The sequence below is a fragment of the Neopsephotus bourkii genome, unplaced genomic scaffold (genome assembly GCF_033783945.1).
Source record: "Neopsephotus bourkii isolate Nb327-2 ecotype Australia unplaced genomic scaffold, CSIRO-AGI_Nbou_v1 NB_257, whole genome shotgun sequence".
Taxonomy (NCBI): domain Eukaryota; kingdom Metazoa; phylum Chordata; class Aves; order Psittaciformes; family Psittacidae; genus Neopsephotus; species Neopsephotus bourkii.
Genome location: NW_026900766.1, coordinates 1,458,836 through 1,474,747, shown reverse-complemented (window position 1 = coordinate 1,474,747; position 15,912 = coordinate 1,458,836). Strand labels below are relative to the sequence as shown.

The following is a 15,912-nucleotide window of genomic DNA, read 5'->3' as shown; positions in this document are numbered from 1 at the left end:
GAAACTAAATGCACACACCCTCAGTAGTCTGTTAACGACTGGATAGTACTTTATGGAAACATTGTATTGTTCACCTCACCTAATTCTAATAGGCATGCCCAAATAAAATGCCCTTGAGGGCTCAGGTTTCTGTAATGATCTTGGCTTTTTTCTAAAAGTAATACAGCTCATCACTGAAAACAGTTACTTGTTTTATATATTACAGAGTGTCTCACCCCCCAACAATTATTTTGCCGCTTCACAACTGGGAACCCAAAGAGGAACCTACAAAAGAAGAAGAACTCGGTCCTTTAGTGGAACACATTTATGAGGTAAGATTTATATTTGTTGCCGTAGGATCTCATGCTGCAACCATTTAAATCCTAATGGATTTGGTTTATTTTCTTTATCTGAAAATGTATAAAGCCACAAATGTAAACATTCTGACTTTAGTACATGACCAAATTTAATCTGAGAATTCCCAACCCCGATATCTGTTCGTGTTAGTGAAGGAGATATTAGTTTATGCTAGGAGACTGACATTTAAGGGATCTGTAAACATTTTGGGTGTTTGACAATAACTAAAAGGAGTGCTTAGAGGCTCATTGTAATCAATGAGAAACATTTTCAGTTATTTGACAGGTTTTTCATTAAAAGCTGTGAGTGTTAAAAGCACAGGAAAAAATAAGTTTACTGTAATATTTAGCTAACTGAAAAAAACCCTTTACACACACGTAACTTGTTATGTCATTCTTCAGAAAATGCTCAGTTGAAAATAACTCTTAATGTTTGAAGTATATGTATTTCTACCTTCTACTGTTGTTTTTTTTGTGGTTGATTCCTCATTTGAAACAATAGCATTCAGGTTAGAAAAAAGTGCATTGAGTAAACCTCATGGAATAAAGACTATCTTTGGAATCTGATGGATGACTTCTATTATAGGGTGTAAAACAGAGTGCTTCACGTTATAATTCACAAACTAGCACTCAAGAGAATATAAGCAACTGAGCTTAATCAACAGTATAAGATTGCAATTTGCATGACTAATACAAAACTGTAATGAATTAGACTGTAAAATACAAAATATTATTTGTGAATTCCTCCTCTTCACATGATTCTTTAAACTGAAAATTCTCTGACAAAACTTCTTGTCTCAAGCATTTGGGCTGTTTGTGGAACTGTATATGTGACTGCAAATGTGTTTTAAAAAATGCCTGAAAATAGTTACAGTGATTAGTTACAGTGATTAAATGACTTTCATGGCTTATTGATATCAGCAAAGCATAAAAAAGGCCAAACACTCACCCAAAACCCCTTTACTGGAGAAGATGTAGGGTTGCAAGTGAGGTTTATTCAGTTCTAAGTAAAGCTTATCAGTCACAAAAATTCTACACATTCAAAAAAGGAGGTTCCCAACATCTCTAGGAATTTTGAATAAAGCTTCATGGTGCTCTGCTTCTTTAGCTCTCATCCCAGTGTTAACACATATCCAAGTTTCCTGTGGCCATCAGGTATTTTCAAATTGTAAACTGATCTATCAAAACCTTTTTAATAGCCCAGATTTTTTTATTTCTGTTATTTCTATCTTTATTCATTTTCCCACAAAGAATAACGTATGGGGATGTTACTTTAGGAAAACTACTTCCTTATTTTCTTTTGGTGAAATTTGAACCGAGAAGTGTTGAAAATAGAGTTCTTTCTTAACCACAAAAATTAGTTTAAGCTCTGCTATACCTTCTGTTCCTGCATCCTGAAATGCGATTATTTCATGTCCTGAAGTTTCAGCTGTTTTCAAGAATGTTCTGTTAAGGTTCGTTGTATATATATTTATATAGTATATTTTGCTAGTATATTTTGATTGGGGGTTTTTGTACCTTTTTAGGTAATTTCAGCTTTCTCATATGTAGAAAAAAGTGGGAAAGGTGATGGATTTCTTGAACACTGACTCAGACAGGAAAGGTTGTTCTCCCAGATTTGCCACTGGCTTTGTAACAAATGTAGAGAGGTCCTTTCCCCTATCTGCCACAGATTGCCCATCAGTAAAATTGTATTAATAACCTGCACATCTTTCCCAAAGTACTTCAAGGCTGTGAACACTAGGAATTGAAAATGTCTAAGTCGTGGTTGCTGTATTTTTTGTTGCTGTTTACTGCCTTGGAAATTACTGATGATGTTTGTTTGGCAGCTGCACAACATAGGACCAAGTGCCATCAACAATACAGTTCTCCATGTCGGTTGGCCTGTGTCCAGTCGAGAAGAATTTCTTCTTTATATTCTTCATATTCAGACACATGGACCATTGCACTGTCAAACCAGCTCTCCTATTAATACAATGCAAATAAAGGTAAGTCAGCCTCTTTTATTTCCATCCCTGTCTGCACTTTGCTTGATTTTTTTCTGCCTACAGTTCACAATAGGATGAAGCTTTTGTGGATTTTTTCAGTTACCCTGAGACCATTTCAACTGGGTAAGAAGCAAGGTATAGATAGTCTATAATGTTTCTAGTTTGGCAGGTGTGTTGCACAGTATGCATTTGGTTTTTGTTCTCTTCTTATCAGGAGAAACTTGTATTTCAATTCAGTACCACAGATACAAGATAGTTTTTTAAACAAATTTGCAGGGTTTTCCTTGATGGTCATTTATAACATGGCTTTGAATATCTGACACAAAATATTTCAGCTCTCATGAAATCCTAAGAATTCTTGTGTCCTGAAGAGTATATTAATTCAGAAAGTCATCTGCACATCAAGTGCTCAGTGGATGATCTCCCAAAGGTGACATAAACCTTTGTTATGTCAAGGGATGCACATAGCTTTTCAGTTGAATGTGATACAGCCTATCAGTGGTTTGTTTATCAAAAGGTCTTACATCTGCACCTGTTAGCAGTGGGGAAAATCCTTTATAGCCCAATAATGTCATATCATTAAACTGAACTTCTTGGAGCTGTTTATTTAATAGACAGCAGACAGACACCAGGTTTTGTAGCAGTATTTTAAAGGATGTAGCACAGTTTTAGGTTTTTATTCCAATACATACAATTTACATGGTGATACAAATGATTTGTATAGTGATTTGGTTTTTTTCAGTATCAAAGGCTAATTCAGGTTTGAAGGGACCTTAGGAGTACTCTGATCCAACATACTACTCAAGCAGGATCAGCTGTAAGGTCAGACTGGATTCTTCAGGGCTTTATCCAATCTGGTCTTTAAAAAAAACAAGAATGGAGGCTGCAAAACCTCTCTGGGCAAATTTTGATGCTTCTTGATTGCCCTTACAGGGAAGAGGTTTTTTCCCAACACTGTCTGAACTTCTGTTGTTTCCACTTACCCCATTGCCTGTCATCATACCACCAGGCACCTCTGTGAAAAACCTGGCTTCATTTTTGTGACAACCTTCTCCCTTCGACAACTTCAGTCCACTCAAAGCATTCTCACCTCTGGGCTGAACAAGCACGGGTCCCTTGTCCTCTCCCTGCAGGACAAACGCTCCAGCCCTGAGCTTCCCTGTGGGCTCCCCACAGGTTTTAATATCATATGCGATATTTTATATTATGTTTAAACTCAGCATTGTATGAGACAGTATAATCTGTAGAACGGGAGTCATTTTAGAAGCGTATGTATTTTTTACCTGTCTTAAAGTGTTAATGATTTTAATTTTTCAAAGAGCATACTTTCAATATCCCATGAAGTGAAGCTATCAACTGGAATTTTGCATTCTGCATATACTCTATAAATTGAAGTTTTCATGTACTGCCACTTGGTAAAAGCCTTCATATAATCTACAACTGTTCTACGGCTTAATCAGTGTTAACTCATAATTGTTACAACTCTGTCAGCAACATGAAAGGGTTTTGGTTTTTCTACTTGGAAATGATTGTGTAATTATTTTAATTATACCAGCGAAAAAAATTCCTCTGCCTATTTTTTCGTAAGTGTTATTCTTAGGTATTGTATACTGCCCAAATTGCTTCCCCTTCCATGGACATGGTTCTTATTTTGTAGCAGAGCTGGAGATCTCAGAGTTTGGAGGAAACAGTAACAAGGGGAAGCCGAGTAGCAGCCTCCTCAGTTAAAATGTTGACACAGAAGTGTCTACAAGCCTGTTTTAAGATCTATGTTTGTGATGGCAGATCCCCCCAAAAGAACTTGGTTTGGCTCCAAGTCAGAAAATTTAGCAAAACAGAGCTCTACATATTATTCCATCAAAAACAAGGTATCCAATTTATTAAGCATAACTGATTCCAGACACTTCTGGAGTAAACAACACTTCTCGAGTTCAGCCAGTAGCCTGTTAAACATCTTGAGGAGAGAGCTGTGTTCCAAATACTAAAAGTACTATATGTCTTTTGCATACCAAGAGGAGTTTGAGTTTAGTACAGTGGATTAAAGCAGAGACATCTTTCGAGTGAAGGGGATTGCACACAACCACAGGAGCTGCAAGAGACAGAACTGTAATATATACTTACAAGAATACAGAAAAATTGATGTTTACCAAACACATTATTAAAGCAGATCATGTTGCAAGTACATGAAAAGGATTTCATCCCTCCCTAGTCACTGTGCTCTAAGCTTCAATTAAGAAGCTGAGATGAGAGCATTACTGTCAGGAGGGCAGAGCTCCTAGGTAGAATAGTGCCACAATTCTTATGACATTTTCAGGCAATGTATTTTTGATGGTTATTATTGCTTTATTTTTTTTAGTTTGCTCTTCCTTCTCCTCCTTGTCAATGATTGCATCTGTTACGTGAGCAAGACTCAATCCTTATGAGGCTTGTGAGAAATCTTCCTGTAATAATGAAATACTGCTCCATCTGTCTTAGTAGAATACGGCTGTAGATGCACAATCATTATTGCAAGAATTTAAACATCCTCATTTGCAGTTTTTCAAAACACTGAACAGCATGAATACACAAATCAGGTTTCAAATATGTCATGCTTATCTATTGCTTCAGACGGGAAGAGGATACAGAGACAACTTCCTTCAGGTTTTGTATAAACAGCAGGATTGCTGGCTCAAATTCCCAAATAAGTCTAAGGACACTATATGCATGGCTCCTCTTGGGTTTCAGAGCCTGGCTCTCTTAGGGTGCTTCCACATTTCCCCTTTGAAATTACTTAGATGGTTCAGTTTCAGTTAGAGCACTGCCTTCTTCCCCATTGCTGAATTTCTTGTCTTGTAGAAAGGTTTCCTCTGTGTTTTTTTGTTTCATCCAAAAGATAAATCAAACCTCTGCACAGATGGGATGACTCTTACTTAGGGACTTTCATGTAGTTTATCTTTCTCTGAAGGCACTACTGAGTTATGCAAAACGATAATAAAATTACGAGTCTTGCAAAAGGTGTGAAGAGTAGGGAAAGGACTGATGAAAGATAAGGAACAGAGGAACTAAGTACACTAGGGTGCTTTAATCTAGAAAGGCGGTGACTATGCAGAAATGTGATCCACAAGATCAGAAGTAGCGGGAGGAGTGTGGGTTCGGATTGACTGCTCTGCCTATTCCTGCACAGGAAGGCAGCATGTTCACTGTACAGGAATTGGAGCATCAAATGAAGCCTGTAAAGCCAGATTCAAAACAAGCAAAAGGAAGTGGTAGTTCATAGTGGCAGTTATTAGGTATCTGGAACTTGTTGCCAGGGGAAGATAGATTGGATATAAGGAGGAAATTCTTTCCTGTTAGGGTGGTGAGGCACTGGAATGGGTTGCCCAGGGAGGTTGTGAATGCTCCATCCCTGGCAGTGTTCAAGGCCAGGTTGGACGAGGCCTTGGGTGATATGGTTTAGAGCGAGGTGTCCCTGCCCATGGCAGAGGGGTTGGAACTTGACGATCTTCGGGTCCTTTCCAACCCTAACTATTCTATGATTCTATGAAGTAGTCAGGGTTAAAAGTTTACATGGTTTTAAAAGGAAACTGGACAAATTTGCAAACGAGAAGACCAGTGAAGATTAATAAATGAACAAAAAAAATCATGCAGATCAGGAAGTCCCTAAACTGAAAACATTTGGAAGCTGAAAGTTACTAAGAGAGAGCATTGTGTATGAATGTCCTGTTCCTGAATGTATGAATGAAATCTTCCTTCCACACCTGTTTAAAGGCAGTGCTGATGAGAAGATGGACTTTTGGCCTGAGCCAATATTTCTGAAGAGTTTTGTTTTTTTCCCCAGCCTGATGGGAAAAAGTAGTTCTACGGAGCCTGTGCCTACAAATACCAGATGTATAGGCAGTGGTTTCTAACTATGGTAGACAATACAAGGTGACACACATGGCACGTTCTCAGTAGCTGAGCACTGCAGTACCATGAGTGAGGTATCTGTTGGGGAGCAGAAAAATAGCAGCTAAAATCCAGCACATGGGTCAGGTGCATCCATTAACAGGATTGACTAGGATCTATATATATGTATAAAAAAAAGACTTACACAGAAAACATCTAGTGTTCAAATGGACTACATATGCACCAGTTGTGTTCACATATTGAGGGCTTCTTCAAAGGCGTGAGATAATATATTGTGGTTCTTTTAATTTGTCATCATTAAAGAAGTGTATATGTGCTGCTGAAAGAATCCTGGAAAGATAATTCCCACATGTTATCACATTGAAAGGAAGAGATTTACTAGCTATTTAACAATTCCCTTATTGCAAAAAGACAATGTTAACCTAATTAAGCAACAGAAAAAAAAACATCTTATTCTTGCTTAAGGGGTTTTCATCAGTTAATAAATTCTAGTATCATTCACTTTGTTGGATGCTTTTGACTGAAAGTCTCAGAGAATATCAAAACGGTTCCTTCTTCAACCTCATAATTTTAATCAGATGAACAGTACAGATTTTCCAAATCTCGTACTACACAGCATTAGTGTGTGGAAGGTGTTGTGTGTTTATAGCTATTCTCTTACCTCTCATGTACAACATTTCTTAGCAATTATGATAATTTTCTTCAGGAATTTAAGATGTTTTATGTTCAGAGGTTAAACATACTGATAAGATGGATCTGGTGCAGCTCTTTATAATCTGATGCCCTTAAAGAATAGTCTCATCTATGTTTAGGTGAATTCCTGTTGAGATCTTATTGCAAATTTACTCATATGTTTTGTTGTGATTTTACATGACTTGATTGTTATGAATTACGATTTATCTTTCCCTCATAACAACTCTGTTCCAGGTGTTCTCTGAGGCTTCTTGAAAGAAGCCATAAATGCTCTGTGTATAAATTAGACAAACTGCCAACAATAAATATAGCTTTTAAACAGATAACAGAAATGCTGAAGAGAATACATTTAATATGAGAATAAAAAAAGAACAAACTGTTGCATTATACAAATTTGAGTTGTTACCAAAAGAAATCTGTAAAAAATAATGATCAAAAGTTGTAGTGCTATAATTCAGGTTTTCTTTTATGTTCTGAAGCTGGTAAAATCCTTGTATTTCAATAGACAGATTCTGATCTGAACCAGTGATGAGATTTGTGTGCAGCAGCTTTGAATTTATCCTGTTATAGGGATCAGAATCTGGCCCAAAGAGTCTAACAAAATCAAGTACAGCAATGAAATTAACACCAGTGAAAAGTGGAAAAAAATGTCATCTGTTATGACTGAGCAATATCTTGCTATGCTATTACTCATCATACTCCTAGCTGAAGACAGCATATTCTCATGGCTGTGCTGTTAAATTGAAAAAACAGTGCTAATCCAAAATTCAAGACCTCTGAGAAGAGAACAAATCTGTTAGAATCATTGCATGAGTATGTCATTAGCGTTCACATTTTTTTTTTCTCCTTGCAGTTTGCTATTCCACAAGACACTCCTGAACTTGCTGCTTTTTTATATAATTCCACAATTTCTCATTACATCAGGAGAAGGGAAGTCACAGTGGCAGAACCTTACAGGAAAAACTCTGCAAAAATATTGGTGAGCTATCTAAATACTATCAACTGGGAATACACATACAGTTTATCAAGGTGGCTGTTGGTTTGACTTCAAATTATTTACTGATTTTTAAGTATTATTCTAAGTGATTTTTAAGCCCTAAGTTTAAAATACTGCTTATTACATATCACCAAGCCATCCAGAGGGACCTCGACATGCTTGTGAGGTGGGCTGATGCCAAGCTCATGAAGCTTAACCATGACAAGTGCAAGGTCCTACCTACACCTGGGTCAGAGCAATACCAGGCACAGCTACAGGCTGGGCAGAGAAGAGATTCAGAGCAGCCCTGTGGAGAAGGACTTGGAGGTGGGGTCAATGAGAAACTGAACATGAGCCGGCTTCAGTGTGTGCTCGCAGCCCAGAAAGCCAACCGTATCCTGGGCTGCATCAAAAGGAGTGTGACCAGCAGGTGGAAGGAGGTGATCCTGCCCTTCTATTCTGCTCTCGTGAGACGTCACTTGGAGTGTTGTGTGCAGTTCTGGTGTCCTGAACATAAAAAGGACATGGAACTGTTGGAACAAGGCCAGAGGAGGGCCATGAGGATGGTCAGGGCACTGGAGCACCTCCCATATGAAGATTGGCTGAGAAAGTCGGGGCTGTTCAGCCTGGAGAAGAGAAGGCCGCATAGAGACTTCCTAGCAGCCTTCCAGTATCTGAAGGGGGCCTATAGGGATGCTGGGGAGGGACTCTTCATTAGGGACTGTAGTGGTAGGACAAGAGGTAATGGGTTAAAGCTTAAACAGGGGAAGTTTAGATTGGATATAAGGAGGAAATTCTTTCCTGTTAGGGTGGTGAGGCACTGGAATGGGTTGCCCAGGGAGGTTGTGAATGCTCCATCCCTGGCAGTGTTCAAGACCAGGTTGGACGAAGCCTTGGGTGACATGGTTTAGTGTGAGGTGTCCCTGCTTATGGCAGGGCGGTTGGAACTAGATGATCTTAAGGTCCTTTCCAACCCTAACTATTCTATGATTCTATGATTCTATGATTTTGTTTGCACAGCTTTGCATTAAAGATCACACATGCCAAATTCCTGGTTGTCTTACTCCTGGCTGCTTACAGAGAAACCTCTGTGGTCTTGCAGTTGCACACTTATCACAGGGAATTTCACCACAGATTTCGAGAATGCACCTTTTTCTAATGAATTATATTTCAGAATCAGTCTTCTGAAAGGTAGGTATATCACTGTTACCTTGGTTCCTAGCATTCTGGCTCTTTCATAAAGCATAATTCACACTTAAAATGAACATTTTCATGTAAGTAACAGTTCTGACATGCAAATGCTTTGGAATATATTTGTTCCCCCAGTCAGTATTTATATTCATGTGGAAAGGTAAGATCCTCTCCCCTTACAGTACCACGAGCAAGGCAAATGCATTTTAAACATTACAGACAATGCTGGAGCAAGAGCAGAGATCTCTCTTCCATGAAATTAGTTCTGATTAGCCAGTATGGTACCTGGTATTTCACCAGAAGGCTGGGTTTTTTTGCATTGCTGCATGCAGTGCCCCATCCTTAGAAAACTTAAGCACTTCAGATAGCAGCTCCCCTTGCCTGGAGGCTGTTTTCAAACTTGGTGACCTTGGGGTCATGCAGTCAGTGCTTTCCATGTATTTTTCTAAACCTCAGGCAGAGTTTCTGTCATGCTGTCCTGTCTCATATTATGCTGTTTAATGCAAGCTCATGTTTGAATTGCATGACATCACTAGAATTTGGTAGGAAGAAGAGAACCTCACAGACCTAAGTATTCTGGAGTAATAGAATAATTATGCTGCTTCTGAAAGTTAATTTGGCAATTTTTATAACAGGAAGAAGATAGAATCTGAAAGTAATGAATACCATAATGTTATTAAAAACAAAATCACAGATGAACCCATTTTAAACAGTAATCACTGTTGATTCCTATGTAATTCTTTCATCAACCTAATACCCTGGGAAGAGTCCGATTCCACTGGGACTGCAGGAAAAATGCCTGGGCTTTTGAAGACATTCCAGTTAATACCACAGAACACTTAATCCATTCTTCAGTAATACCTAAATTATCAGTTATCTTTCTCAGTGATTAAGTTCATGTGCTACCAACATAGAAATTACTGCAGCAACTGAAAGTGGTTAACAAAGTTTTTAAGTATGTACTGTGTCTGCGTCTTAAACTAGGAAGCAGAGATTTTTCAGCTGCTTGATGTAGACAGATAGTATTTAGCTGAATACTTACTAATGTAAAATTGGCTCCGTGATAAGCAGTCTTCTAATGCATTATGCTTTTAATAAGTACAAATTAGATTAGGGTTGGATACGGTGCTTACCACTGGATATATAGCAGGACTTTTCCAGGATGGCCATAGAAAAGCAGTATGTCATTTGTTCAGTTAGACATGTGTCTCAATTCTGTGTGCCTTTGGCATTGCATACTATGGATCCAGAAAAAAAAAAAAGAATTGTATTTGACATACTGGAAGTATACACAAAAAGTGAGTGTTGCTCTGGAAAATGGATGATTGGCCAAAGGTGATTCTTTGTTAAAATTTGTATTTTTGTCTAATCATAAATTTTAAGGGTTTTTTTTTTTTTGTCAGAGTGTTTTCACAGAGAGGAAGAAGTGTTCTGAGAACTTCTGTTTATGTTGTTTATTAAACATTTGGTTTCTTTTCCATTAGTTCTAATGTTACAATGTTGTGAAAATCACTACAGGCTACATGCATTACTAAGAATAATAGAAATATGTGTTCAGGTCCTAAAATATCAGCCAAAAGTAGACTTTTCTACATGCTAATGATTTATTTTGTTGATACGTGTTTCTGACTACTATGATTAATGAAAATAGCTCTCCTCTTTCCTGCAAGATAAATAAATCTGGTTGGAGGATGTTTAAATATGAAAAGCCAAATAAACAGATACTTTGAAATATTCATTAAAAGAAAAAAAGTTTAGAATTGCAAGTTCCAGGGTTTGCGGTTTCATTTTTCAGGCAGAAAACAGTGAGTAAGCACACATCTTCTACTTAACTTTTGATAAGACAGATTTAGATTTGTGGGGAAAGCTATGTATAAAGCTATGTACGTATTCCTTTAGGGAATACATACATTATCATCTCATTTCCTGAAGTATGGGCTTTGGCAATGCAGCCATTCTCACTGTCCCAAGGGAACATACTTGTGAAAACTTGGTTTTGCTTTCAAGGTCACAAGACCTTCTGTGATGAGTGTCAATAAAGCATCTGTAAGGGAAGGATTCTCTTACAGATCTCTGTTCTAAAAATGTGAATCAATTAAAACCTGAGCCTTCCTCATGAATCAAACGAAAACTTTTTAGGCAAAATCCATTTGCATATATATACCTATACATTATTTTACACATATGTTTACTCGTTTTTCTGTAAGATCTTTCTTCCTTTCTACACCCCAACTAACCACATGATTTCTGTGGTTACCCTGTGAGACTCTGCTCATTTCCTTCTGGGGCTTCCAGTCAGCCTTCAACCTTTGAGACATTCTTCTGGCAGACTTTAACAGAGTATATAGTTTTGAGTTGCATTGCTTGGCTTTTGTCTTCAGCCCTGTGTATGAGCCAGAATCACTGCTCATCAGGAATGTTTCATGGACAGCGTTTCAAGTAGAGCAACTAAAGAATCTCAGCAAATATTCTGGCTGCTATAATGTAAACATCAGTAAAAGGAGAGTTAAGACAAAAATTTAGGAACATAAAGGCTTTAGGCATAGAGAACAGGAAAAAGAAGTGTTGAAATCACAAAATGACTGATAGATGAAGACAAAGCACAAGCTTCAGAGGATTAATAAGTACCTGGGTATTTTAAGAGTTTTTCAGAGTAGATGTCATTGAAAATTGTTACTTTTATATTCATTACTATAGGTAGGTGGTTCTATTCATTGGTAGTGCAAAAAGACTCTCCCCCTTGGTTTATAGTTCTCACAATGACTCATGGGGTATCTATCATGTATATTAGATGAAGTTACGGATTCAATTCTTTAAGGGGAAGTTGATTTCTTTTGCTAGTTTATAGCATTTGGAAATTATTGTATGCACTTTTAAAGCACAAGTATGACTTCTCTTTGTTTTGCACACAGAACTGTACAAATGTGAAGTGTATCCTGATTTCCTGCTCTGTGGGACAACTGGAAAAAGGAAAGAGTGCAGCGCTGAAAATCAGGTCCCGGCTATGGGCCCAAACATTCCTGGAGGTAATGTACACAAAAGTCTCTTTCTATGCGTAAGACCCCTGCATCTTTTATTTGAACAGATATGTAAGAATACAAATGATGACATTAAATGGATCAAATGCAAATCCTTTTTGTTACCACTTTCTTTGAAGGTAACATCTCACTGGTTCCTGTTCAGGTCACATGCATGCTGCTTATCCTTCTTTTCTTCACTATCACCCTCTCTCTAATTTATGTCCTGAATCTTACCTGAAAATTCCAAGATTATTTTTAAACACCTCTCCTGGTTTTGTTTCTGCTTTCCTAGGCTGGTCCAAGTCAATGATCATTTAGGTCTCCACGATGTGCTCTGCATTCATCATGCCTTTACCAATGAAAGGTTTTTCTTTGAGCCAAATACTATATGGTGTACACTGTGTCCAGCTTAAAAATTCATTGTTATTAATTGTCTGTTAATCTAGGGAAGAGTAATAGCTATCAAGCTCATATGACATACAAATACTCGTGTAGTGACAATCTGCGTATCACCACTAAAAAGAATGGACAATGCAGACCATGGAAAAAATTAACTTCGCTTTTCAAATTCTTGCATTTCTGACTTCATCTGCCCTCAAAATTCCATCTACACTGCCTAAAGCAGAGGGATTGCACTGTGAGCTGTTACGTCACAGCTGGCAATGTGGTTGTCATATCTTTAACACTGGGCATTGGAAAACTTATAATTCAGTTTGCTGTTACTGGTAAAAATCTGGAGACCCTCTGTTGGTCAAACTGATTGATTGTCCCCTTCCTTCTTAATGTAATTTAAAATTCCCCAGTCTTTCTACCTAGAACACAAGAACCTTCTTGTGTTCCCCATAGATGTAGAAGAATGATTTATTGACAGTTCCTCTTACCCTAGCAAGGAAAGAATTGAGGATCTTCATATTACAACAGGAGCTTCAAATTAAGCTCCTTGCACCTTTGAAATTAATTTCTCCCTTTCCTCCAATGTGAAAGTAGATAAATTAATTCTTCCTCGCTTGACTTGCTTTCCTGGAGAAACAAGAGCACAGATGGGATGGTATTTATAGGAAGTTGAATGCCAGCTCAATGGCTAACCATCGTGGCTCCAAATCCACAGTGGATGCATACTTTGAGGGTCATGGGTTTCTCTTAGTGTATGGGACTATGGCAGTGCTTACTAGAAGGATAACATGAAAGGTTTGTCTACCTCTCTATCTGGACTTAAGGGTACATTCTGTGTTTCTTCTGCAACAGCTGTGAGCACCATTATAACTGAAGAGAGCATATAATTATTTGGTCTTACTTGAGGAAAAGTGATTTCTGCCTAACTCAGTAATAAAGGGCATCCTTTCAGATACTAGGTGAATTAATTGCTGATTTGTCAATTCTTTTTATAAACAATCAATTCCAAGAAACTTGTATATAGAATCATAGAATAGTTAGGCTTGGAAAGGACCTTAAGAACATCTAGTTCCAACCGCCCTGCCATGGGCAGGGACACCTCATGCTAAACCATGCTCTGGTCTCTAACCCAAGGCTCCAGGGATGGAGCATTCACAACTTCCCTGGACAACCCATTCCAGGGCCTCACCACCCTTACAGTGAAGAATTTCTTCCTTATATCCAATCTAAACTTCCCCTATTTAAGCTTTAACCTGTTACCCTTTGTCCTGTCACTACAGCTCCTAATGAAGAGTCCCTCCCCAGCATCCTTATAGGCCCCCTTCAGATATTGGAAGGCTGCTATGAGGTCTCCATGCAGCCTTCTCTTCTCCAGGCTGAACAGCTCCAACTTTCTCAGCCTATCTTCATATGGGAGGTGCTCCAGTGCCCTGATCATCCTCATGGCCCTCGTTTGGACTTGTTCCAGCAGTTCCATGTCCTCCTTATGTTGAGGACACCAGAACTATGACATAGCTTTTCTTCACTTCCTGTAACAAATATATAATGCTTTTAGGTAGAGGCATATTTAGCAAATGTGTTTGAAAGGCTAGGCTAGATCTGCACGATTTAGGTTTGCTCAGTCATCTGCTGGGTGGGGGAAAGGCAGGCTCGTTCAAATTTAAGCCCAAGAGCTTGGTAGTTTGAATGTCCCTCTGTCCTCCCAAATCTTGGTAACTGAGGTGGATGTCTTCTACTGTAATCTTTTGCAGAGATCTGAGAAAGTCTTGCACAGAAAATGCCAGTAGTGCATCCCTGCACTCATAGGAAAAGCACGTTTTGGAAAATGTGGTGGGAATTTTATTCCAATTTTTCTCTCATTCCAGTAAGTGTCTCTCTGACATTTGCACACTGGCTAGTCTCTCTTAACTGCACTAGTCCACTGTTCCTAACACACTGAGACAGGCAGAGGCAGAGATATTCTCCTTGGCTGGAACAATCTGATAATTTTGACCACTGCTCTGTGCAAGCAATGTCACAGTGAACCTTCCCTGTCTTCCTCACCAAGCGAGAAGTAACACTTAGCTCCCTTAGCTAACTACCTTACTGCGAACTGGACCTGACATATTCCAGATTCAATCAAGTCTTTGTCTTCATCACTCTACTGGTAAAGTCTAAGTAACTCTTTAAGGGCCAAAACCAAGGTCTTGTGAAAAAACACACACATAAATGAAACTCCTTGCACAGATCCTTAGATGCCAGTTTTCTAGGCTGCTTACAGCTATTTCAGTGGGAATTAGCCTCATAAAAGTTTTTCCAAGACCAGTTTAGTATGGAACAAGAAATAACTGTAAGAGTTTAAAGCTAAAAAAAAAAATAATGAGAAACAGTGCCTCTCTCATTTTTTGGATGTGACAGAGGATGTGTCACAGTTGCAACAAAACTAGCTACAGAAGACACGCAATCTCCTTTTCTTAGTGGTTCTTCATAAAGACAAAATATTTTTCTAAATTATAGGTTTAGTTAGCCTGTCTTAGGTTCAGAACAAGGATAACTGCATGAAATTCAGTGGCATGTTTAATGGAGCAGTGGGACACATCTAATTTTAGTCATCTGAAAATTAGATGTCAATTTTGGTTGCCTAACTCTGTAGCCAGTGACAAGACAGAGAGACGTCTTCAGAGGATTCTTTATCTAGCTGATTTGAAACACGCTTTCTGCCTTCCTTCTGGTCTGGATAGTGGAGAATAGTCCAAGTATGCCTTTGGACTTGGGGGTGTGCAAACACACTTAGGCAATGCCAGGGCTGCAGGGCTTTTAGCTCCTCCTTGCTCCTTAATAAATCCTGCTTGCTATGGCTGAACCTCCCTTCACTCAGTTCACCAGTAATAAAATATGGAGATTCTCAACAAAATTTCTCATCAAGGAAGTACAATTAAAGCATTCATCCTAACAGTGATGATAGCTCCAGGTGCCAGGCAATGAAGGCAAGGAGATAAAGGATGAGAGAACTGGAAGGACTTCTAGCTGATGGCCCAAATAACAAGGTATTTCACCAGGCTCTTTCTCATTTCTATACCCTTCTGGACCTCTCAATTTCTTTTAATGTCCTTGTAGACGTGCAGCTTCAGCAGAAGGGGAACACCATCACTCTATAAAGCAGGAATATGGGGTTTCTCAAACTGAGGAGGGAATTGAGTTCACGTCTTCCAGTCGAGAATTCTCTAATCACCAGGCTCCCAGATCTGGCTTCTGCCACTGCATATTGAATAAATAAAGTCTTTAAGTCTTTCCACTAATGCTCTAGGATCCTTTTAAATAATTTTTAGATTCTGCCTTCTGAGAGAGTGGACATACTCTCACTAAATCCTGATTTGGGTGCCTCTCTTCCTGATAAGGGATAGCCCTCATGCACTACCCTGATGGTTAGTACAAGTCAGTTTGCCTGAGGT

At 38.6% G+C, this 15,912-nt stretch overlaps 1 protein-coding gene across 1 annotated transcript in view; it reads left to right on the top strand.

Annotated features, from left to right (window-relative positions):
• Positions 1-15,912, top strand: part of ITGA8 (integrin subunit alpha 8) — a 111,355-nt gene that overhangs the window by 76,512 nt on the left and 18,931 nt on the right. The window contains exons 24-27 of the mRNA XM_061346111.1: positions 206-311; positions 2,165-2,323; positions 7,755-7,880; positions 11,981-12,094. Of these exons, the coding sequence (XP_061202095.1) occupies positions 206-311; positions 2,165-2,323; positions 7,755-7,880; positions 11,981-12,094 (505 nt within the window). The remainder of the gene's footprint in view (positions 1-205; positions 312-2,164; positions 2,324-7,754; positions 7,881-11,980; positions 12,095-15,912) is intronic.